At 48.1% G+C, this 23,724-nt stretch overlaps 1 protein-coding gene across 5 annotated transcripts in view; it reads right to left on the bottom strand.

Annotated features, from left to right (window-relative positions):
* Positions 1 to 1,286, bottom strand: part of PAX7 (paired box 7) — a 74,523-nt gene extending 73,237 nt beyond the window's left edge. For 4 of the 5 annotated variants that reach the window (XM_031664877.1, XM_031664876.1, XM_031664878.1 and 1 more), the window contains exon 1: positions 531 to 939. In XM_031664877.1, coding sequence (XP_031520737.1) covers positions 531 to 615 — 85 coding nt within the window. In that variant the 5' untranslated portion in view covers positions 616 to 939. Of the gene's footprint in view, positions 1 to 530 lie in introns of all 5 variants that reach the window. The other variant, XM_031664861.1, reaches the window with a different exon arrangement.
* Positions 1,287 to 23,724: the final 22,438 nt, after the last annotated feature.

The raw sequence follows: 23,724 nt of genomic DNA, 5'->3' as shown, positions 1-23,724 counted from the left end.
GCGGAAAAGCAGGAGTGTTTGAGTGTGGCTTCGGAAGAAATGGATAGCCGTGGTAGTTGAGGCATATAAAGTATCACCCATGGTAGGTGGTTCGAAATAAAAAGGACTGGAAGACCAATCCCGGGGTGGAAAAAAAAATTCAAAACAAGAGTAGAAAGCCGGCAGCCAGAGAGTCTGGAGAGCCGAGAAATTGTCAGGGAAGTGCATGGAAATAGTGGAAAGAGCTGAAATTCACCGGGACCTGATATTTACTAGGAGTCCAAATCTACCAGAAGTTCAGCCCTGCGGGTAAAGGCCGGCAGCTCGCGACCTGCGAAGCGAAGGCCGCCGGTCAGTGAAACCCACGTAGAAGCGGACAAGTATGGGTCCCAGAAACTTCCTGGGTTCCGCGCCCGGACTGGGACCCAGAAGAGAACGGGATCCCTCTGCTACTGCCGGCGCCGCCACCGTCCCCTGGAGACCGCAGCCTCTCCAAGGAACCCGAGTTCCGGGCGGCGGAGTCGCGGCGAGGCCAGCCTGGGCGTTCTTACCTTCCAAAGGGAATCCCGTGCGGGGGTAGTTCTGCCCCGGAGCCGGCCGCATCATTCTCGGTACCGTGCCGGGAAGGGCCGCCATTCTTGCGCACGCCGGGGACGAATCCAAAGTCGGCAAAAATCGCTTCCCGTCCGCTGCCTTCACCCCTGCTGCGATCTCTTTCTTTCCGTCTTCTTCGTCTTCTTTTTTTTTTAACCTCTTCTCCCTCCCCTCCACACACACTCCCTACCCCCACCCCCCACCCCTGGCTGCAGTCAAACGCGTCCAGAAGCTGGGGAGGGGGGTGAGGTGGAGGCGGAGGTTGGGGGGAGGGAAGGTGGCGACGACAAGGAAGTTCAAACAAACAAACACTCCAACCCCAAGTCCGCCTCTGCCGGCTGGGCTCAGCCAGAAGTTGTGCGGGCTGATGCGCCTGGCAGAGCCCGGAGACGAGGCCCGACGGCGGAGGGGGGCCTGGGGAACGCGGCCGGAATCGGGGCCGCCAGCCTCGGAGGGGCGAGCGCCGCGCTCTCGCGCTCTCGCGCTCGGGGCCAAAGTTTCCGAGCCCGGAGACTGCGGAGTGGATTTCGTTCTCGTATTTATTTATATATTTATTCTCTCGCTCTAGCTCCCTCCCTCATCTCCACGCCTTCTTTCTCCAGACCACACTGGCTTCTCCCTCCACACCAGCTTTCACACCCCCCGTCCCCTAGGAGACCCGGGGACAGACGGAAGAAGGAGCCTCCTCGGGTTTCGGGGCTGGACGGAGGCGACAGGGGTGACAGGGTTGGGGAAAGAGAAATGGAAAAGCGAGGGGGCGCGAGTGATCAGATGGGTAAGTTGTGCAAAAGTGTTCACTGAAGTACGAGGAGGAGGAGGAGGAGGAGGAGGAGGAGGAGGAGGCGGCAATGAACGCGATCTGATAGGTTCGGACTTTTCTTTTATTCATGAGGAGGGAAGGGGGCCAGGGCACAAGGGAGCGGAGGACCAATAACGAAAAGAAATAGCCAACGAATATTTTTTTTCCCTCTTTTCTAATCCCCGGCTCGACCTCGTTTTGGGGGAGAATTTGAACCGCCCTGAAAACAGAGGGAGCCGATCCCGGCGAGTTGGGGGCTGGGGGAGAGGGGGAGGAGGCCAACTTTGTCCCAGTGCCTTCCTTTGATGAATGGTCCGGATCCGCCGAGTCCCCGGCCCCCAGGTCGCCCACGGTCGCTCTCGGAGTCCCGGCTCTATGGGAATGTCTGCCTCCGGTCCGGCGCCTCTCTGGAGTCTGGTCTTTTCTCTGGCCTCCCAGGAGCAGAGTCCGCCCTATTTCTCATCTTCTCCCTCGTCTTATATCCTCTGAAACTCCTCCAGTGAGGCTCCCCTGGAACCGGCCTAGGGTGACTTGAAGGGAGGAATTCTGACTTTTTCTGTGTAATGTCAGACCCCGGTGTCCGGTTCTTACTCTACCTTCCCACCGCTCTGAGAAGCCCCCAGTAACCGTATCTGGTTCCGAGGCTTGGAAAAGTGGGTCTGCCAAGTGTTAGGGACAGGTCTCTTCCTCCCCTTCCAGCCCCGCCCCATGCAGACATCTCCAGCCGCCGCCGTCCTCCTCAGGCCCCCAGGCCGGGCCCATAGCTCCTTTCCAGCAGGTAGTTGGGTTTACAGAGAGTTGGTGCTGGTGTGAGGATCTGGGGGCCCAAAGAGGTGGGAGATGGGAGGGAGGGAGCTTGTCAAGACTTGGTACAGCTCTGAGCTCATCAACTCTGAGCTCCTTGCTGGTGGGTTTGTGGGGACGACCCAATGGAATGATCGGGAGTCAGGGTGGGGAGATCAGAGGTTCCTGAATTCTTCACTCTCTGAAGTCAGGGTGACCAGCAGCCTCAACCTCAGGACACTGAGTCCTGGGGGCGAAACGCCCTCCCAGCGGGGCAGGACGCCACAACTGCAGGCCTTTTGTCTCCCGGGGGAAAGAGCGTCTCCTGCCCCACGCTGGAGGCAAAATACAATAAAATGAACCCAGCCCTCAAACTCGCCCCCTGCCAGCTCTCTCCTGGCAGTGGGGTCAGCCTTGTCTTAGCCTGGGGGGTTCACTGCTGGCTGGCCCCAGGGTGTCCCCATCCCTCCCCTTTGCCTCACCTGTGACCTTTGCCCCTCTCAGCATGTGACAGATCTCCCTCCTCTCCCCACTCTCCCAGCACAAGGGGCTCATCAGGTTTTGGTGGGGCCTTCTGGGAATGGGGGCCTTGCCGAAAAACTTGTTAAGTTCACACTGTCTCTAATTGAGAAGGGAAATGCCAAGTAACTTTAGAATTGGAAGGTGGACGCCAGGATACTTTGCCTGGCCCAAGTTACGGGGCCCTCCCCCAGGAGAGTTTGGGAGATCAAGCTTTAAGCCCAGGGAAGATGGCAACCCCTTACATCACCAGCCTTGCTGGGGACCTGGCCTGCTTTGACCTCCATAGGTGAATATATATTCTCTATGTGTATATATACATATCTTTGTATCATATACACTTATGCATACACACATACAAGACACACACATATGTATTAGGTGTATTGCATATTCATCCATTCATTCGTCACTAGTTGTCCTCTTTGCCTGGAAGGTTTGAAAGCACTTCTTCCCTGTATTTGTGGAATATGCCAGTGTGCTTGTGTGTGAATATAGCCCTGTGCCCGGGTCTGTGTGTCAAGGTGTAGGTGGGTTTTGTGTGTAGGTCTGTTTGGGGTCAGTTTGAGTAAATGTGTGTTTCTAAGTGAGGGTCCACGTCTGTATTTCTGCTTTGAGGTCACCTCCATGTTGCCTTGGTATGGCTCCAAGTGTGCGTCAGGAATGTGCAAGTGTGTGTTTAGGTTAATTCTCAGAGTGGGAAAAGACCTCCAGGGTGTGCCGAGGGTGGGAGGCTCCCTCTCTTCTGGCCAGTGCTCATGTAGCATCTTGAGCCGAGTGGGGCAAGTGCACAGCTGGACACCTCTGCTGCCAGGGACCCTCAGAACCTCAGGAGTCCTGCACTGGGGCCAACTCGCCCACAGCGTGGTGCTTCACCCTCCCCACAAAAGACCTAACAGTGGCGGGTCCAGTAGCGACACAGACCCCCAGCGTTTCTGCAGCTCCGGGATTCCACGGGCCGCTGCAGGGGGAAGGGTTGAGGGGAGGGTTGTCTATTGGAATGAGCGTGGCCGTTCTTGCCTGTTGGAGACCAATTTCACAAATGATTTTTGCAACAATTAAGGAGTGTGGCAGGGTGAAATGGCGATTTCACATCCAGCAGGGGAAAAGGGGGGTTCACCTGGGAACTGTAGCGGGGGATGGGGGAAAGCAGCGTCCCCTCCTCTCGTTTCCCTTTGCTTACCCCCTTGTCTAGAAAAAGTCACCCCCATGCAGGCTTAATCAACTCCTAAGACCTCCAATTGCTGCTGTGAGGGAGGCTGTGAGGGGCTTCTGAGTCTGTGGGCTGGGCAGGACTTGTTCCAGAAAGTTCTCCTTTAGCCCTTGACCCCCTCTTTCTGTCCCTCTCTCTCCTCTCCCTCTTTCACCCTCTTTCTCTCTGTCTCTTTTTCTCTGTCTCTCTCTCTCGTACACAAACATTTTCCCTGTCTCTCTGTGTCCCTCAGTCTATCTTATGGTCTCCTCCATCTGTTTTGTTCTTTTGGTCTCTCTTTCTCTTTTCCTCCTTGCCTTTCTGGCTTCACCCCAGCGGCTTTTCTCTGGGACCGTCTGTCTTGTCACCGCCTCTCCCATCTCCATGGTTTCCTGAGGTATGTATGGGCCTCCGTTGCTCTCTGGGCTGTAACTCAGACCTGAATCCCTGGGAAGATCCTTTGGTCCAGATGAGGTTGACTAAAGACCTTCGGGAAGTGATCCTCCTTCTCTGCTTGGTCTGGGGATGCATCTCCGGGCCCAGTCCACCCTGCTAATCCCCCAGCAATCATTCCCATCTCAGTGTGGTTTGGTTTGGACGATTGTCTCCTATCTCTGGCTCACCCTGTCTGGTCTGAAATCTCTGCATTCCTCCTTTTCCTTTTTCTTAAGGGCAACAACAATGCTAATAGGAATTCTTCCCAAGTTTCCAAGTGGCATCTTCCAAACCCAACTGAAATGGGAGAGAAATAAGTAGGCCCAAGGTACAGAAGCAAGACCCCAGCTTGAGTTCAGCTGGGGAAACTTGGCCTGTTTCTGGCTGCTCCCTCCCAAGACATAGGCCACAAAGGGGCTCCCTCCTCCCTGCACCCAAGTGGCCAACAGCCTCTTCTCTCAGCCCAAGAGAGAGGACGCTCTTTATTTCAGACCCCTGTGTCATGAGCACTTTTGGAAAGCGATTACCCAATAAATATTCCTTTAAAGGGTGATAAATCCACCTTGAAAACCAGGGGTTTTGATTTCGTTGGGGGCCTTTTGCATTTTCAGAGGCTCCGGCCTGCTCCGCTCTGCTAGAGGAGGCCAAAGACATCAACAAATGGAATTATTCAGTCTTCAAATGTTTGATAATGACAGAGGAGGGGGTGGGCGTGGGGGTGGGGAGGGAAACTGAACATCCAGGAACAAAGGACTCTCGGGAGGCTCCTTCCAGGTTTCGGAGACTGGAATTCCTCAGCACTACATTTCCAAGAAGCACCGACCTTTTATTATTATGCTTTTCTTTTAAGAAGTGGGACTCTTCTAGGGGTGACCCTGAAACAGTCTGCCCAAACGTGAATAGGAACGAAAAGGAAACCAAGTTGAAATTTTGCTCGACATTTTCATTTTCTCCAGCAAAATGGAATAGTATGCATTGGATCCAGTTCTCAAGAACTGGACAAGAACAACATCAGTAAAGATACAACAACAGTAATAATAACCAGGCTTCTCCCAGGCTCTTGGGTGAGCCTCCTCCTTTCCTTCTTCCTGGTCTTCCTCCTTCCTCTCCTTCTCCTCCTCTTCGTCCTTTCTCTTCCTCTTCCTTCCCTTCCTCTTCTATTTTCTCTTTCTCTTCCCTTTTCTTCCTCTTCCACCTCTTTTGCCTCCTCCTCCTCTTCACCTCTTTTTATTTTCTTTTTTTCTGAGACGGGGGTCTCACTCTGTCCCCCAGGCTGAAGTGCAGTGGTGCAATCTTGTCTCACTGCAGCCTCCACCTTCCTGGTTCAAGCAATTCTCCCACCTCAGCCTCCTGAGTAGCTGGGATTACAGGGACTTACCACCAGGCCCGGCTAATTTTTGCATTTTTAGTAGAGATAGGGTTTCACCATGTTGACCAGGCTGGTCTCGAACTCCTGACCTCAGGTGATCCACCCCCCTCAGCCTCCCAAAGTGCTGAGATTACAGACATGGGGCATGGTGCCCGGCCCCTCTTCATCTCTTTTCCTTCTTTTCCTGGTGTTCTCCTTTCTCCCCTCCTCTTCCTCCTCTTCTTCCTCTCCCTGCTTCTCCTTCCTCCATTCTTCCTTCTCCTCCCTGTTTCTCATGTCTGCTCATTTTCTCCTTCTCTTCTTCTTCTTCTTCTTCTTCTTCTTCCTTTTCTCCTTCTCTCTGCTTTCTTTTCCTCCATTTTTCCCTCTTCTCCCTTCATCTCTTTGTCAGGCTGGTCCTGGGAGCCTTTTACCTCTTGAGGTTCTGGAAATAAAGACAAGCGAGGCTGAAGCTTAGAAGGAGACCCAGGACGGGCCAAGGTGCTTCTCCTACTTCTCTTCCTTCTTCTCTCTGCACTTACCTCTCCTACTAATGCTTTTCTACTGGCTTTCAGAGATGTGGTTAAAGCTATTTTTACAGAGTGGTCCCTAATATCTGTAAAAGCCTTTTCCTCTCTGCCCGTGCCTGGGAATCCGTCTTTCCTTTCCATTTCTGAAGTGGAGAAAGAACTTTCCCAGGAAGAAGAGAACACCCCTCCTCCCCTGCCAGCCTGCCCCAGTCTGGTCCCAGTGGTTTAAGGGGAATGCATTGGGATGAAGGTGTACTGGGATACGTTCATATGAATATGTGAGGCTGAGAGCAAGTGTGCACCTATATAAGAGTATACAAGAGCATGTATACAAGAGAGTATGAGTGTGCCTACATATGTACTTACGTGCATGTGTGTACACACAAGTGCATATGCTCATGCAGAGATGTGAGGTAGCACATGTGTAACAGGAATTTCTCTTTCTTAGCACCCTTTGCAAGCCTCGGGAGGAAAGCCTCCTCCCAAACTCCCAGTTGCCGAAACAAAAGACCAAGTGTCAGACGGTGCCGAGGTGCATTCTCCAAGTTCAATTTGCACCAAGTCCAGCCTTAATGGGTTGTAGACGTTGCCCTTGGACAATTACCTTATCACAGCAGAGAATCTGTAGGACCTTCAAAGCACTTTCATCAAACAATCAAAGGGAGGTGGTGAGCCCAGTGCGCTGGCTGGCCTGGAGCTCCGGGCTGTGCACAAGTTCCAAGGAAACCCACAAGCCCAGGCGAACTTTGCCTCCAGGCCCCCAGGCTTTCTCAGGGCTGAGGCAGGATGGGAATGAGGATGAAAAGATCAAACGCCGCCTGTATTCCACCTTAGATTGGCTTGAGAAGAGGAAGCTGATGGAATTGAGTTTTCTTGCTTGCATGTCTCCTGCTTGGTTTGCAGGACTCCTACTTCCTTCTCTCCCTGGGGTGCTCCTTCCCCTATCATGGTTCAGTCCACGGGGAGGGGTCTTTCCTCTCCCACATGCAGGAGAAGCATACAGATGGACTTGGTAGAAGCTTATGGAAGCTCCACAGGGACAAGGGTACTTGTTCTGTGTGTTCATCACTGTATCCTATGTGCCATAATGGATGCTCAATAAACGTCATTGGGTGAATGAATGGACAAATGAATGATCCAGTACATTGAACCTTGGCTTGCTCTCTGTGTGCTAAGGTTTCCTCACAGGTTAACTGGAGACTTGTCCCTTGGAGCACCACGAGGGTGCATGGCCATATATGCATGGTGAACAGTGCTCCAACAGAACTCAAAACATGGCCATCTGTACTGTCGGAAGGAGCATGGATGAGTTGGGTAAAAACGCCTAGCGTCATGGTTGGTCTACAGTTGGTTGGCACCAACGCAAGCTGGCCTCCTTGTTTCCCACTTCCTTGATAGTTGACCACTGGGATTTTTTTTTTTTTTTTTTTTGTATTTATCTCTGCGATTCTGGGACGGAGCTCAGTGTCTGAAAGAACACAGATGGTACACAGTAAAGAGCTGAACGATCTTGAAGTTGGATGCTTATGTTCCTCTTTGACCTTGGGTACTCATGTTCACAATTAGAATTTTGGAATGCCCACTCTGTGCCACACAATTGACAGTGAGTCTGCTTAATCTCAAAGCTACCCCAAGTAGAAGATAACAGCATCTCTATTTTACAGAGGAAGAAATAGACTCAGGGAGGCTCAGAGATGAGTCCAAGATCAAAGAGTTATCAGACAGTATGGAAGAGATTTTTCTTTCCTTTTCTTTTTCTTTTTCTTTCTTTTTCTTTTTCTTTCTTTTTTTTTTTTTTTTAGATGGAGTTACGTTCTTGTTGCCCAGGCTAGAGTACAATGGTGCAGTCTTGGCTCACTGCAACCTCTGCCTCCTGGGTTCAAGCGATTCTCCTGCCTCAGCCTCCCAAGTAGCTGGGATTACTGGTGTGAGCCACCATGCCTGGCCAGGAAGAGATTTTTCACTTAGGCCTCCTAGATTTCAAAGCTCTTTCTTGCTTCTGTTCTTCTCTTGCAGCATCAGTTTCTCTTTTGTAAACCAGATGATCTTCAGCACTGAGCACAGCGACTGGTGCGTGGTGGGTGCTCAGAGGCGTTATTGAATGAATGAATGAATGAATGAAGCTGAAACATTCTGATGACTGTGAAATTTTAGATACTGCCTTGGGAGTCCTGGTGGGGGTGTGGGACTGTAGGATCAGAGAATGTTACTGCCAAGAGGGAGCCTTTGAGATGACCTTGCTCAAGGATTTTGCAGCTTAGAGAGCCTCACCTGCTTTCTGGGCGTTCTGTGGAAGCCAGAGAGGCTTTTGCTGGGCCAGAAGGTGCTTAGCCTGGGGAAGGAGGTGGCCAGTCTAGGGGTACTCAGGAGCCCCTGGCGGGTGCCCAGTCTTCATTGAAATGTATAGGTGGAAGTGAGAATGCACTGCATATTTGTCTAGGTGAATTAAAAGCACAATCCCCATTTCCCAGAGGGAGCAGTTGGTTCATATTTATACATTTAGTCTTACAGGTGTAAAATAGGTTTCCTTTATGCTTATATAATAATTTTTCATTTGAATTTCAAGGCTTTATTCCCTCCTTTGGATTCAAGTCTTCCACCTGAACCTGATTCTCTCCATAGCCATTAATTCCTTCATCATAAAAATGAATTCCATCTAATTCTCTATAGTGGCAGTTAGAGCAGATCAAAAAGTACCTTTGCAAAGGGCTCCCCCCGCTTCTACCATTGTAGTTTCCAGCTTGCCTGAGTACCCACCCCCTTACCAATGCTGAGTTTCAGAAACCAGGGCTTGGAGCAGAAAAACTTATTTCTCTTGCTCAGAAAGGGTTGTGTGCTTGCATGTGTGTGTGTGTGTGTGTGTGTGTGCGTGCGCGCGCGCGCGCCCATATGCACATGCTGGCACCCACAGATGCATTGTAGAAAATGCTCTTCAATTTCAGAAAGGTAGAACCACCACCACAATAATAATAATAATGGGCCAGGTGCAGTGGCTCACATCTGTAATCCCAGCACTTTGGGAGGCCAAGGCAGGTGGATCACTTGAGGCCAGAAGTTCTAGACCAGCCTGGCCGGGCGCGGTGACTCACTTCTGTAATCCCAGCACTTTGACAGGCTGAGGTGAGTGGATCACCTGAGGTCGTGAGTTCAAGACCAGCCTGGCCAACATAGTGAAACCCCGTCTGTACTAAAAATAAAAAATTAGCTGGGCGTGGTGGCGCGAGCCTGTAGTCCCAGCTACTCAGGAAGCTGAGGCAGGAGAATCTCTTGAACCCAGGAGGCAGAGGTTGCAGCGAGCTGAGATGGTGCCACTGCACTCCAGCCTAGGTGACAGAGTGAGACTTCGTCTCAAAAAATAAATAAATAAAATAAAAGAAGTTCTAGTCCAGCCTGGCCAACATGGTGAAACCCTGCCTCTAGTAAAAATACAAAAATGAGCCAGGTGTGATGCCACACACCTGTAATCCCAGCTACTTGGGAGGCTGAAGCATGAGAATCCCTTGAATCTGGGAGACAGAGTCTGCAGTGAGCAATGATCATGCCACTGCACTCCAGTCTGGGCAACAAGAGTGAGACCCTGTCTTCAAAAAATAATAGTAATCATAATGGTAACTCAGTACTCACAACGAGCCGGACACTGTGTTAGGCATGTTCATTCATTATATTATTTAATCCTAATACAAGTCGGCATCTTTATATGACAGATGAGATAAGCGTCCCAAGATGTGAAACAAATTGCCCAGGGTTGCGTAGCTAGGAGAAAGCAGGGCTTAAAATTTTAAATTTTAAGTTATTTATTTATTTTAATACATGTTTACCATTAACTATTTAGGGCCACAGTCAACACCCTCGAGTACCCCTTTCCTGCCTCAGTCCCTTTCTTCTCTCTCTGGAAGGAAGCACAGTTACTAAGGTGGCATCTGTCGTTTTTCTACATTCTGTAGTAGCCTGGATAATGGCCCCTAGAAATATCAGGTCTTAATCCCTGGAACGTGTAACTGTTACCTTCAAATGAAAAAAGGTCTTTGCAGATATGATGAAGTTACAGATCATGAGATGGGGAGATTATCCTGGATTTTCTTGGCGGCCCCTAAATGCAATCACAAGTGTCATTATAAGAGGGAAAAAGAGGGAGCTTTGACACAGATGGAAGAGGAGAAGGTAATGTGGCCATGGAGGCAGAGACTGGGTGATGTGGCCGTAAATCCAGGAATGCCGGCAGCCACTGGAAGCGGGAAGAAGCAAGAGAGGGATTCTCTTCGCAGCATCCGGAGAGAGCGCCCTCTGCTGACCTGACACCTTGATTTCAGCCCCGTGATAGTAATTGAGGACTTCTGACCTCCAGACCTTAAGAGCATAAGTTTCTGTTATTTTTAGTCACCAGGTTTGTAGGAATTTGTTACAGCAGCCACAGAAAACTAATGTACATGCTTTTATAATTTTTTTTTTTGAGACAGGGTCTCTGTCACCCAGGCTGGAGTGCAGTGGCACGCACACAGCTCACTGCAGCCACCATCTCCCAGGCTTAAGCGATCCTCCCTCCTCAGCCTCTCAAATCGCTGGGACTACAGGCACACACCACCATACTCAGCTAATTTAAAAATTTTTTTTGTAGAGACGGATCTTGTTATGTTGCCCAGGCTGGCTTTGAACTCCTGGGCTAAAGTAATCCTCCTGCTTTGGCCTTCAGATTGCTGGGATTACAAGCAAGAGCCACTGCTCCTGGCCCATATTTTTTACTACATATGCATATTAAAATAAACAGTTGTTATAGTTTATGTAACGGTATACTTTAGGTAACATTCTGAAGCTTGTCTTGCTCAACATCATGTTTTTGAGATTATCCTTAAAGACTCAGGTAATGTTGGTTTCAAAGAGAAAAAGAGTCTCATTTGCTGGGCAGATACAGTTGGATCCTGAAGGACATTGATTGGAGTTGTGTCTGCAGAATGGGCTCTGCAGGGCAAATGCAGGGTTGGCTCTGGCTGCCATGTTCTTTTTTTGTTTGTTTGTTTGTTTGAGATGGAATCTCACTCTGTCGCCCAGGCTGGAGTGCAAGGGTGTAATCTTGGCTCATTACAACCTCCACCTCCCGGGTTCAAGTGATTCTCCTGCCTCAGCCTCCCAAGTAGCTGGGATTACAGGTGCCTGCCACCACACCCAGCTAACTTTTGTATTTTTAGTTGAGAAGGGATTTCACCATGTTGGCCAGGCTGGTCTTGAACTCCTGACCTCAGGTGATCCGCACGCCTCGGACTCCCAAAATGCTACGATTACAGGCATGAGCCTTGGTACTTGGCCGCTGGCTGCCACATTCTGAAAGGGTAGGGCCACACCTGCTCTGACTGCACCCCCAGGTACGGGGACTCAGGTGAACACAGGTTTGCCATGTGTCAGGAAGGCCGGGTTCGTTAGGGAACCAGTTTCATGTGAACCCAGGGATTCTGTGTCTCTAAGACCTTGGAGAGTCAAGAGGTTTCAAGCCATGGAAGAGAAAGATACTCTAGCTGGGCACAGTGGCTCACACCTCTAATCCCAGCACTTTGGGAGTCTGAAGCAGGTAGATCACCTAAGTTCAGGAGTTCGAGACCAAACTGACTAGTATGGTAAAACCCTGTCTCTACTAAAAATACAAAAATTAGCTGGGCGTGGTGGCGTTCACCTGTAGTCCCAGATACTTGGGAGGCTGAGACAGGCGAATTGCTTGAACCTGGGAGACAAAGGTTGTAGTGAGCTATGATCGTGCCACTGCATTCCAGCCTGGTCCACAGAGCGAGATTCTGTCTCAAAAAAAAAAAAAAAAAAAAAAAAAAAAAAAGAAAAAAAAAAAAGACACTGTAAAGGAAAACTCAAATGGAGGTGAGAATGGAGAATGCATGTGTGTGTATGTGTGTTCATCTGTGTATCAGTGCAAACTCCTTAAGGTCACAGACGGTCCTCTCTCCCACAGGACCTGGAAAACTGAATATCTGTTGAATAAATGAAAACTATTTGTGGGAATGGGAAGGGGGGTTGGCGATCCATTCTGTAAATATAAATATCTGACTATATATGACTGATACAAGTTGTAAGGTTGTAAGTTAATTAACGGCTATTTTCTGAGAATTCATCTACGAAGGTGCCATTTGTACCTTTGTCAAAGGTAAGCTTTCATTTTACAGTTATGGAGTCTTCATGTCTATGTTTTTTTAAAAAACTTGGCTCCCGTCTTGATACTGCATGGTATGGAGGCAAGCTGTTATTATCCCCAGATGATGGAAAACTGGGGACTAATGTGGTGAAGGGGTTTTCTGGTGTCATAAAACAAGCATGTGGCAGAGCCAGGGGTTAAACCCGGTGAGTGAGGCTCAGGAAGAGGACACAGGTTTTGAAATCTGACGAGCTAAATTTTAATCTTGGCTTCAACCCTCAGGAGCTGGGTTTCTTGGGGCAAGTTACTTAACCTCTCTGAACTTCCATTTCTTCTTTTAAGAAACGAGCACAGTGACACTTAGCTTGTGGGGATTGCTGCAGAGATAATGCATGTAGAGCAGCTGGCACTTAGCAGGGCTCAGTCAGGGGCATCTCTTATCTTTTATCCTCTATTGAATATTATTTTTCCTCTTGCTATCCTAGGCTATAACCTACATTCCACCAAAAATTATCAGGGAACTTTAGAGAAGCAAGCAGCCAAACCTGTTGGCTGGTATCAACTGTTATCACCAGGGGGCTTGAGTTATCCCTTTTTGGGGGTCATTGGGGCGTGATGACCTGTGACCTGTGACCTTATGAGGCAGCCAGCAGGGGTAGGAATCCAGTGGATTTGGGGGTCGTCTTAAACTTCTGGAAAGACCTGATAGACCACTTTCCAATCTGGGGTTTTTCATTATGTAGGGGGCAGTAAATCAAAGAGACTGCCCCAGGCTGCAGACTTAAAAGGGCCCCAGGCTGGTGGAGCTGGGCAGGGAAGATGCTGAGGGGGAGGAGGCTATGGCTCCCCTGGCTGGGATCTGAGGGAAACAAAGTAACACACAGGGGGAGAAAAAAACACTGAAAATAAAATTGAGAGCAAATGGCAAACTAGATTGAAAGCTTTCAGTGCCTCTGCTGCAAAGGGTTAATATCTTTGCTATGTAAAGAGCACTTACAAATCAATAAGGATGATGAACAATCTCTGGGCAAAGGACGTAGACAGGCACTTTATGAAAGACATACTCGAGGGCTGGTAGTATATGAAAAATGATCTGTCTTACCAGAAACCTCAAAGAAAAGCAAATTAAAACAAGGAGATACCATGCCCAGCCCATCTAAGTGGCAGTTGTGAAGGGGAGAATGGTACTACCAGGATGACTGAGAGGTCTGGAAAGTGTGACTCATATACTGTGTGGCAGAGTAAATTGCTATGCTTTCTGAAGGGCAATTTAGCAAGTGTGTTTCAAAAGCTCTAGAAATGTTTAGAACCATCCTCAGTACATCACTTTGTATGCCTAGGAATTTACATGCACATGTGCCAAGATATAAGTACGTTACATGCACATGTGCCAAGATATAAGTACGTTTCCCTAAAAGGGAAAGCTGGAAAAAAGTAAACATTCCTAACAATAGGATATTGACAGATATATTATGAAGCATCCATATAATGGAATACTCCAGGCCATTACAAGGACACATAATAAGAGGCAACAATGTGTAGTGTTTTTAGGCTGTAACCCATATTCCACCAGAAATTCAGCTTCACTCTAGCAACCATCCTAAATGCCTTACATAGATTAGCTCATTGAATTCTCTTAGCAACTGTTGTGATAAGTACAAATACTATCATCCCAATTATACTGGTGAAGAAACGGAGACACTGAGAAGTTACGTAACTTGTCCAACTTCCCTTATTTAGTAAGTGGCAGATGCCAATGCGAATTCAGGTAGTTTGGCTTCAGAGTCTACATACATGTTCTTTATTTTTATTTTTGTTTTTTTGATACAGGGTCTCACTCTGTTGCCCAGGATGGAGTGCAGTGGTGCAATGACAGCGCAGTGCAGCCTCCACCTAGCTGTGCTCAAGTGATCCCCCAACCTCAGCCTCCCGAGTAGCTGGGACTACGGGCGGCCGCCACCACGCCTGGCTAATTTTTTGTATTTTTAGTAGAGACGGGGTTTCACCGAGTTAGCCAAGATGGTCTCGATCTCCTGACCTTGTGATCCGCCCGCCTCGGCCTCCCAAAGTGCTGGGATTATAGGCGTGAGCCACTGTGCCCGGCCAAGGGTTACAACTTTAAAAAATAAGAACACCCATGTGAAAATTATTACAATGAAAATAAATGGACTTTGGATCCATGTTCAGGCTTCAGCACCTAATTGCTCCTAAACCAATGTCAAAGTGAAAAACCAAGAGAGCCATGGCCACTCTTGATGTTTCCACAGACTCTTGTGCCATCTCTCCGTTCCCTTCCTTTTAGGGAGTGGGAGGCACTGGTGTAATTTATGTCCACCTAAAAGCAAAGACAGCACCCAGAAACACACATTTATTGGACACCCACAATGTGTCAGCTCCGGGGCCAAGCACCAGGGAAGAACAGCAACAGGCTGGACTCCTGTAGTCTACAGCAGACCTCCAGTCCCAGCCACGTCTGCTTCACTTTGAGTTCTGTGCCCAACTGCTGTGGGATTCTGCTCCCAGGTTAATAAAACTGGTTTTCACCCTTTTGTCTGAGCCATCCAAACAGCATCAAGAGCACAAAACAGTGATTCTCAGTGTGGGCCATGGACCAGCAGCATCAGCCTCATTTGGAAACTTGATAGAAATGCAACTTCTCAGGCCCTGCACCATGCCTACTGAATCAGAAGCTCTGCGTGGATGGAGAAGGTGTGGGCAGCAGTCTATGTTTTGTTTTTGTTTTTTTTTGAGACAGGGTCTGCCTCTGTCACGCAGGCTGTAGTGCAGTGGCACGATTTCCGCTGACTGCAGCCTCTGCCTCCTAGGCTCAAGTGATCCTCCTACCTCAGCCTCCCAAGTAGCTGGGACTACAAGTGCAAGCCACCACACCCGGCTAAATTTTGTATTTTTTGTAAAGATAAGGTCTCTCAATGTTGCCCAGGCTAGTCTCCAACTCCTGGGCTCAAGCGATCCACCTACCTAGGCCTCCCAAATTGCTGAGATCACAGGCATGAACCACCGCACCCTGCCAGCAATCTGTTTTAACAAACCTTCCAGAAGATCCATATGCATGCTAAAGTGTGAGAGTCACTAAATCACAGGTACCATTGTGGGTTGAGATCATTTGAGGGTGTTAGAAGTATTTCTCGTTTTCTCAGATGCCCCCAAAGTGGCTGGCTCTGCTAAACTCATTTTTGAAATCCTGAAGACAGGCTCTGGGAAATGAGTTAGTGTTCTCCATCCTCAACTCCCCTCCCCTCCCTCAGAACACTGCTGACAGCTGATTAATGGGAAATGACTCTCCAAAGATTTCTTTACATATATTAGGCTAGGAAAGTCTTTGAAAACTTTTTTGTGGCAATTTTGCTTTTAAAGATTCCGTCCATTCACTCTCCTTGGGGATGGAGAAGTTGTATTTGTCTCCTTGCAATTTAGACAATTACTTTTATTTCTTGTACCTCTCTGGGCAGTGCTGGTCTGAGAACCGCGGGGAGCCTGGGTACCCACTTGGGCTCCAGCACAAATTCGCTCTGTGACCTTGGGTAAGTCACCTTACCCAAGGTCTGGGCCTCGGTGTGCTCCTCTGGGCCTCGGTGTGCTCCTCTGTTTAATGATGAGGTCAGATGGTCCCTAAGCTTGCATCCATGATTTGAAACCTGGAAATTCTATTCTGTTCTGAATTTCTGGAGCTGGGCATTATTGAGAAGATTCATGGAGATATGTTTTATCTTTTATCAGTTTTATCAGTTTTCTTTATTCTCTAAAAGATACATTAACAAAAAGTGTTGACTGATACTGGATTGCTGCAAATTGCAAACTATGGGCCATTCAAATGTACTCATTGGCACCAATGTCTTTACATTGAAGCTGGGAATCTACATTAAAACAGTACTTCCTTGGGATGAACTGGGAGTTCCTTTAAAAGCCTTTCTGAGGTAAATTATTTATTTTTCCTTAGAGTGAAAAGTAAATTCTAAAGGGTGAGGAAGGGAGAGGGATTCCCCTGAACACAGCCTTCCACTTCTTATGCCAAGATGTGGATCCCCTGAACCTGGGGCGGGAATGTGTTGGTGGGAGCAGGTGGCTGTGCCAGGTGCCTACAGCTGCAAGTGGTCTTGTCTGTCCCTAAGCGTATCAGTTTCTGGGTGTGTCATGATGTATGGAAGGCTGGCAAGTGAACACCTACACTTCCTCCGTGGGCCACATCCATGATCTGCAAGGAAAAGAGCATCTTCTCTTGTCTCCTGTCGCTGGGTAATGTCCGCTGATCTACAGCTGGGCCACGCTGTCCACCAATCCACAGCTGGCTATTGGCCACTGGCCACAGTTGGGCAGACTCACTGCTCTCACAGTCTCTGTCTAGTAAGGGAGACTCAGCATGCCAACCACTCTGGCCCAGGGCATGGCCACCCAGCTGTAAGCAGGGATCAAGATTTATGGTGACCCTGTTAGCTGAAAGCACCCAGGGCAAACAGTCAGTGTAGAATTTAACACCCCTTGTCCTATGTAGACACTAACTGCAATACCCAAGCTGTGAAGCTGATAATCTTAACCATATCAGATACCCTCGGATTCATGTCCTCCTGACTCCACAGCTGTGTGATATAGGGTGAGTCAGTTTACTTCTCTGTGTCTTCATCTGCTCATCTATAAAATGGGCATGATAATAATAGCTACCTCTCAGGGACTGATGAAAGGATTAAATGAAGCAAAGTATGAAAAGCAGATGGAGTCTCCCTTTGTCACCCAGTCTGGAGTGCAGTGGTGCTATCTTGGCTCACTGCAACCTCCGCCTCCCGGGTTCAAGCAATTCTCCTGTCTTAGCCTCCTGAGTAGCTGGGACTATAGGCACCCGCCACCATGTCCAGCTAATTTTTATATTTTTAGTAGAGATGGGGTTTCACCATGTTGGCCAGTGATCTGCCCACGTTGGCCTCCCAAAGTGCTGGGATTACAGGTGTAAACCACCATGCCTGGACTTACGATATGTGTCTCTGTGTTATTATCATTTTTTAGAGATTCGTCACAAATGTTGACTGAATCAAATGTGGTGTCAATCCTTAAGCTGCTGTGTAGTCAGAGGGACAATGTGGACATGAAAATGAGGAACTATTCAAAAGAGCCTGGGCTCTGCGGCCAGGCATCTGGGTTCGAATCCTGGCTCTGCAGTTTTCTAGCTCTGTGACTTTGGGCAGGAGGCTTCACCTCTTTGAGCCCATCCCATTTCCTCTTTGGTAGAGAGCATCTGGCTTACAGGACTATCCAGAGAGGTGAAGAACCAGAACAGACTGGCCAGGATACAGGGTTCACACCCCAGGCAGGGTTGGAGCCCCAGGACTTGCTTATTTGAACCTCACTGGAACAACCCACTCTTTTTTAAAAATTAAATTAATTAATTTATTTATAAATAGTGCAATTGTGCAGTCTCATCTCACTGCAACCTCCGCCTCCCAGGTTCAAGTGATTCTCCTGCCTCAGCCTCCCAAGTAGCTGGGATTATAAGCGCCTGCCACCACACCTGACTAATTTTTTTGTATTTTTAGTAGAGACAGGGTTTCACCATGTTGGACAGGCTGGTCTCGAACTCCTGACCTCAGGTGATCTGCCTATCTCGTCATCCCAAAGTGCTGGGATTACTGATGTGAGCCAGCATTCCTGGCTTATTTTATTTATTTTTTTGAGATGGAGTCTTGCTCTGTTGCCCAGGCTGGAATGCACTGGTGCGATCTCCACCTCCTGGGTTCAAATTGTACTTCTGCCTCAGCCCCCCGAATAACTGAGATTACAGGCACCTGCCAGCACACCGAGCTAATTTTTGTATTTTTGGTAGAGATGGGGTTTTGCCACGTTGACCAGGCTGGTCTCAAACTCCTGACCTCAGGTGAGTCACCCCCCTTGGCCTCCCAAAGTGCTGGGATTATAGGCATGAGCCACTGTGCCCAGCCAACAACTGGCTCTTTTTACTGACAAGTGGTACAAATGACTTGCCTAAGGACGCACAACCAGTAAGAGGGCGGAGGCACAAATGGAGGGCATTAGAAAGATTCCAGGAAGAATGGCCTCAACTTTGATCTAAAATGACCCTTGGATTCTCTGTGAGAAAGGAGCCCTGGTGCTGGTGGGAGGCTATGTGTTCCCAGAAGCCCATAACCCAAGCCTCTCCAGGGTCGGATTTCTCTCCGGCTGTCTGCAGAGGCAGCATCTTTGGGAGGTGGCCAGGAGCAACCCAGCCGAGCCGCTTCTCTGCCTGTGATCTGCAATCTCCCCCACCGCGGCTGCAGCTACAGGCAGAAAGCGAAGAATAGTTTAGGCTATTTGCAAGCTGGAAGCCATTTCAAAGGGAAGGCTGATCCTTGATATTCCCTGAAAATATTTGGAAAAAAAAAGGTTTTTGGATTATAAAAGCAACACACTCGCTCTTTGCAACGTACGTAGAACAAAATAAAGACTGGCCAGGGAATCAGCCCTGCATTTTCGTGTGTTTGCTTCCAGTATTTCCCCTGTCCCTACATTTGCAACTGTACTATAGTTTCAAGTGCTATTTCACTCAAGTCTATGTGAAAATACTTCTTTGTGTCTTTAGTTTTTTTTTTTTTTTTTTTTTAAATTTTTGCAGGCAGCGTATTTAATAGCTACATCATGTTCTCTTGTATGGAGTTACACAGTTTCATTAGCCGTTCTCAACTGGGATTTCTGTAGGTTGCTTTTCCCTTCCCGTAGGATGAATAACCCCCAGTACACCTGCTAAATAAGAAACTCCCTCTCTTGGCCCCAGGGAGGAGTGAAGCAGGGCAGACCTCCTGTTGAGTCATTTTCCCATCGTTTGTGGTGGGACCAAAACTCACTTTGGCTCCAAATGCTTCAGGCCAGATCCTTCATAGAAAGGACTTCCCCTTCTTCTATTAATTGGGCAATTTGGAAACCTGGACTTGAGTAAAAATATTATTTTTTCCCCAGTCATTCTCAAATTGCTTATTCACCGAGGTAAAGCATCCAGCCAAAGTGAGGGAAAATGAAAACAAAAATCCAGCTTTGAACCAGCTGCACCGTATTGTGTAGACAAAATAACCCTTTGACGGACCAATTGGAGCACCCTTTGGACCTGTTGATGCTCCACAATGCCTGCGAGACTTCAGCTGCTCCAGCGGTTTCAGCTTGGCTCTTCTTTCTTTCCCTCTTTCTCTCTCTCTTTCTTTCTTTCCTTTCTTTCTTTCTTTCTTTCTTTCTTTCTTTCTTTCTTTCTTCTTTCTTTCTTTCTTTCTTTCTTTCTTTCTTTCTTTCCTTCTTCCTTCCCTTCCTTCCTTCCTTCCTTCCTTCCTTCCTTCCTTCCTTCCTTCCTTCCTTCTTTCGGTTGGTTTGTTGTGCCAACAATATTTCAATGTTAAAGGAGAGAAAGAAAAGAAAGAAGAAGATGATCGTGCTGTCTCCTGGCCCAGAAGAGGGAGATTGGTTGTGCCTTTTCTTTCTTTTGTTTATTTTTTATTTTTATTTATTTATTGTCATTTTTAGAAATGGGGTCTCACTCTGTCACCCAGGCTGGAATGCAGTGGCATGCTCCTAGCTCACTGCAGCCTCAAACTCCCGGGCTCAAGTGATCCTCCTGCCTCAGCCTCCCCAGTAGTTAGGACCACAGGAGTGTACCACCACTCCTGGCTAATGTTTTTTTAAATTTTATTTATTTATATATTTTTTTGAGGCAGAGTCTCACTTTGTCACCCAGGCTGGAGTGCAGTGGCATGATTGTAGTGCACTGCAACCTCCGCCTCCCGGGTTCAAGCAATTCTCGTGGCTTCAACCTCTACAGGTGTGCGCCACCACGCCCAGCCAATTTTTATATTTTTAGTAGAGACAGGGTTTCACCATATTGACCAGGCTGGTCTTGAACTTCTGACCTTAAGTGATCCACCTGCCTCGGCCTCCCAAAGTGCTGGGATTATAGATGGGAGCCCTCATGCCTGGCCTATTTTTTATTTTGTAGAAACAGGATCTCACTGTGTTGCCCAGGCTGGTCTCAAACTCCTGGCCTATAGCAATCCTCCTGCCTTGGCCTCCCAAAGTGTTGGGATTACAGGTGTGAGCCACCTTACCTGGCCCTTTTCTTTTTTTCTTTCTTTCTTATTTTACATTTTTTTTTAATTGTGGTAAAATACACATAACATAAAATACACCATTTTAAACTGCACAGTTCAGCAGCATTGAGTACATTTACTGTGTCATACAGCCATCATTGCTGCCTAGCCCTAGAACATTTTCATCCACCCTGAAATAAGCCCTATCCCCACAGCAATCCTTCTTCATTCTGCCCCCAGCCCTGGGCAATCACTTCCTTTCTCTCTAGATTTGCCTATTCTGCATATTTTATTTAATGGCATCATACAATATATATTCTTTTTTTTTTTTTTGAGATGGAGTCTCACTGTGTCACTCAGGCTGGACTGCAGTGGCGCGATCTTGGCTCACTGCAACCTCTGCCTCCTGAGTTCAAGTGATTCTCGTGTTTCAACTTCCTGAGTATCTGGGACTAGAGATGCCGGCCACCACGCCCAGCTAATTTTTGTATATTTAGTAGAGATGGGGTTTCACCATGTTGGCCAGGCTGGTCTTGAACTCCTGACCTCAAATGATCCTCCTGCCTCGGCCTCCCAAAGTGCTAGGATTACAGGCGTGAGCCACCATGCCCGGCTGTATCCTTTAGTGGCCGGCTCCTTTCACCCAGCATAATGTTTACAAGGCCCTTCCACGTTGTAGCATGAATGAGTACTTTGTTCCTCTCGTGGCTTTTTTCCCTTTATCCATTGCCTGGATATACCTGTTTCTGCCACTTTGAGTTTGGCAATCCACCAGGCAGCCGAGTGGAGGGCACATCCTGATGACGGCTTGCTGAAAACTGAGGAGACCACCTCACATGTGCCAATCATCTGGATAATTTAGTCTGTGTGGATGACAGAATTAATCCAGTGGCTTTTGGATGAGACTATCTAATTTAGTCATCCATGTTGGCTGGGGATGTTGGGTTTCCTCATCTTTAAAAAGGAAATGGTGTTATGTTTTTAAAAGGTTGCTGTAGGGATTAATTGGTTAATTAGGATGAATACATTAAGAATGATTACTATTGCCCATCTAAGCAGGTTAATATGGTTCATTTAGTCTCTGACATTTCACTTGTTTTGTAAGTCCTAGCTTCATTATTTACTCACAGGATTACCTGGCTGAGCCTCAGTTTCTTTACATACATGCTTTTTTTTTTTTTTTTTTTTTTTTTTTGGCTTTTGAGAGGATAAAATAACTTAAAAAAGAAAGTGCAAACCATACACCAAAAATTTTAATCACCTAAAAAGAAGCAATAGAGATTAGTTGGGCTTTTGGTGTATATACCATCTTCTTTCTAAAAGAGTAAAGCATGATTAAATCAAAATAAAAATCCTATAGGCCTTTTGAAAGAAGGATAAAAGAACATATAGAGTAATTAAAGATGAGAGCTGGGGAGACAAATAGTTGAGTTGGAAACCAAGAATGAAAACAGCTATGGCAGTTGAGTATAAAACTTTGCCTTGAGCTTCCTGGTGGCCAAGGCAAAAAGGGAAAGAAAGTGGAGTCAAATCAGTCTGATGCAGTATATCTCAATCTGGACACCACTGACATGTTGGCCTGGGCAATTCTTTGCTCTGATGGCTGTTCTGTGAATTGTAGGATGTTTAGAAGCATCCCTGGTCTCTACCTATTAGGTGCCAATAGCACTCCCACTTCTGGTTGTGACGATAAAAAATGTCTCCAGAGATTGCCACATGTTCTCTGTGAGTGAATACTGCCCCTGGTTGAGAACTGATGACCTAATGAAATGAAGCAAACCTTGATGTGGGGTGTTTGGTTAAAGGATCAGGCAAGGTGACTACCAGGGCCTTCAGAGCCAGAGTCTCAAAGTCTGCATACAAATTTTCAGCCTGTGCTGTGCCCAACCTGTGATGACACCAGACCCAAGTCTGGTGACTTCCATCAGTGAAGCTCCTCTTCTCTGGGTGACACTATTGCTTCTCCCGTCCTATGACCATTTCCTTTGGTTAAGGCCATTTCCAGGCTCTGGGCTAAGGGCCTTGTGTGCACCGCACAGGCTTTCTCTTGTCGAGTCCTCAGGGTGTGTCCTTGTAATCGTTACGATTCCCATTTGATGGACGGGGAGACTGAGCTTTGGAGAGGTTGAGCAGCTTACCAAATGCCACACTCTAGGTGGCAGAAGGGGGCATTGAACTGGGGTATCCTGGCCCCATAATTTTAAGTACTAGAGCAAGTTTTTCAACTGGGTGAGGATTTTGCCCCCCTGCCCCCCAGGGGACAATTGGGAATACTTGGGAATGTTGTCACAACTGCGGTTGGGGGTGCCCCTGGCATCTAGTTGGTAAGGCTAAGGCTGCCACTGAACACCCTACAATTCACAGGACAGCCCCCCAACACGGAATTTTGCCCTGTAACATCCCACCTTTCTTGAGGGTGGTCCAGAGAGGGGAGATTTGGGCCTGGCAGCATGCGGGATTCTGGAAGAGGAGGGAAGGTGGTGGGCGATGGTGCCCCCAGGGTACTAACCGGGCTTGGCTGCCTTCTCCACACCCTCTCCACCACCTAGACGAAAGGCCCAGGCCTGGATTTTCTCACATTGCAGCCGATGTCTGCATGGGTGCGGAGAGTCCTGCTGCTGCCCAGGAACTCATCCTGAAGTTTTTAAGATTCTAGACACATTTCTTTATTTATTTTTAATTGATGAGGAAAAGTTGGAAGATAAATGTATAATCTTAGGCCTGCAGATTTGTCAGATGCCGTTACGCTGAGAGTCACGAGGAGGGCTCTGCAGTCAGGCAGGACTCTAGGCACCAACTGCCACTACCTACCTAAGGACAAGCCTGACTCTGCCTCCTCCGAGGCCGCCGCACTCGCTGCTCCTCCTGCTCACTCACCTGCACAGTGAAGATAGTAACAATACCCAACTGACAGTGTTGTTGGAGGAGTCAATGAGGTAATACCTATGGCAGCTCTTTTTATTTTTTTTTTTGAGACGGAGTCTTGCTCTGTCGCCCAGGCTGGAGTGCAGTGGTATGATCTCAGCTCACTGCAAGCTCCACCTCCCGGGTTCACGCCATTCTCCTGCCTCAGCCTCCCGAGTAGCTGGGACTACAGGCGCCCACCACCACACCTGGCTGATTTTTTGTATTTTTAGTAGAGACGGGGTTTCACCGAGTTAGCCAGGATGGTCTCGATCTCCTGACCTTGTGATCTGCCCGCCTCGGCCTCCCAAAGTGTTGGGATTACAGGCGTGAGCCACTGCGGCCGGCTGCCTGTGGCAGCTCTTATCATTGTTGTTATTACCAGAATTAGGAATATCCCTGGAGCTGATCTCATCCAATCCCTTGGTTGACAGGTGGGAAA

This window comes from Papio anubis, chromosome 1, assembly GCF_008728515.1.
Source record: "Papio anubis isolate 15944 chromosome 1, Panubis1.0, whole genome shotgun sequence".
NCBI classification, from domain to species: domain Eukaryota; kingdom Metazoa; phylum Chordata; class Mammalia; order Primates; family Cercopithecidae; genus Papio; species Papio anubis.
This window is presented reverse-complemented; position numbering and strand designations above follow the sequence as displayed.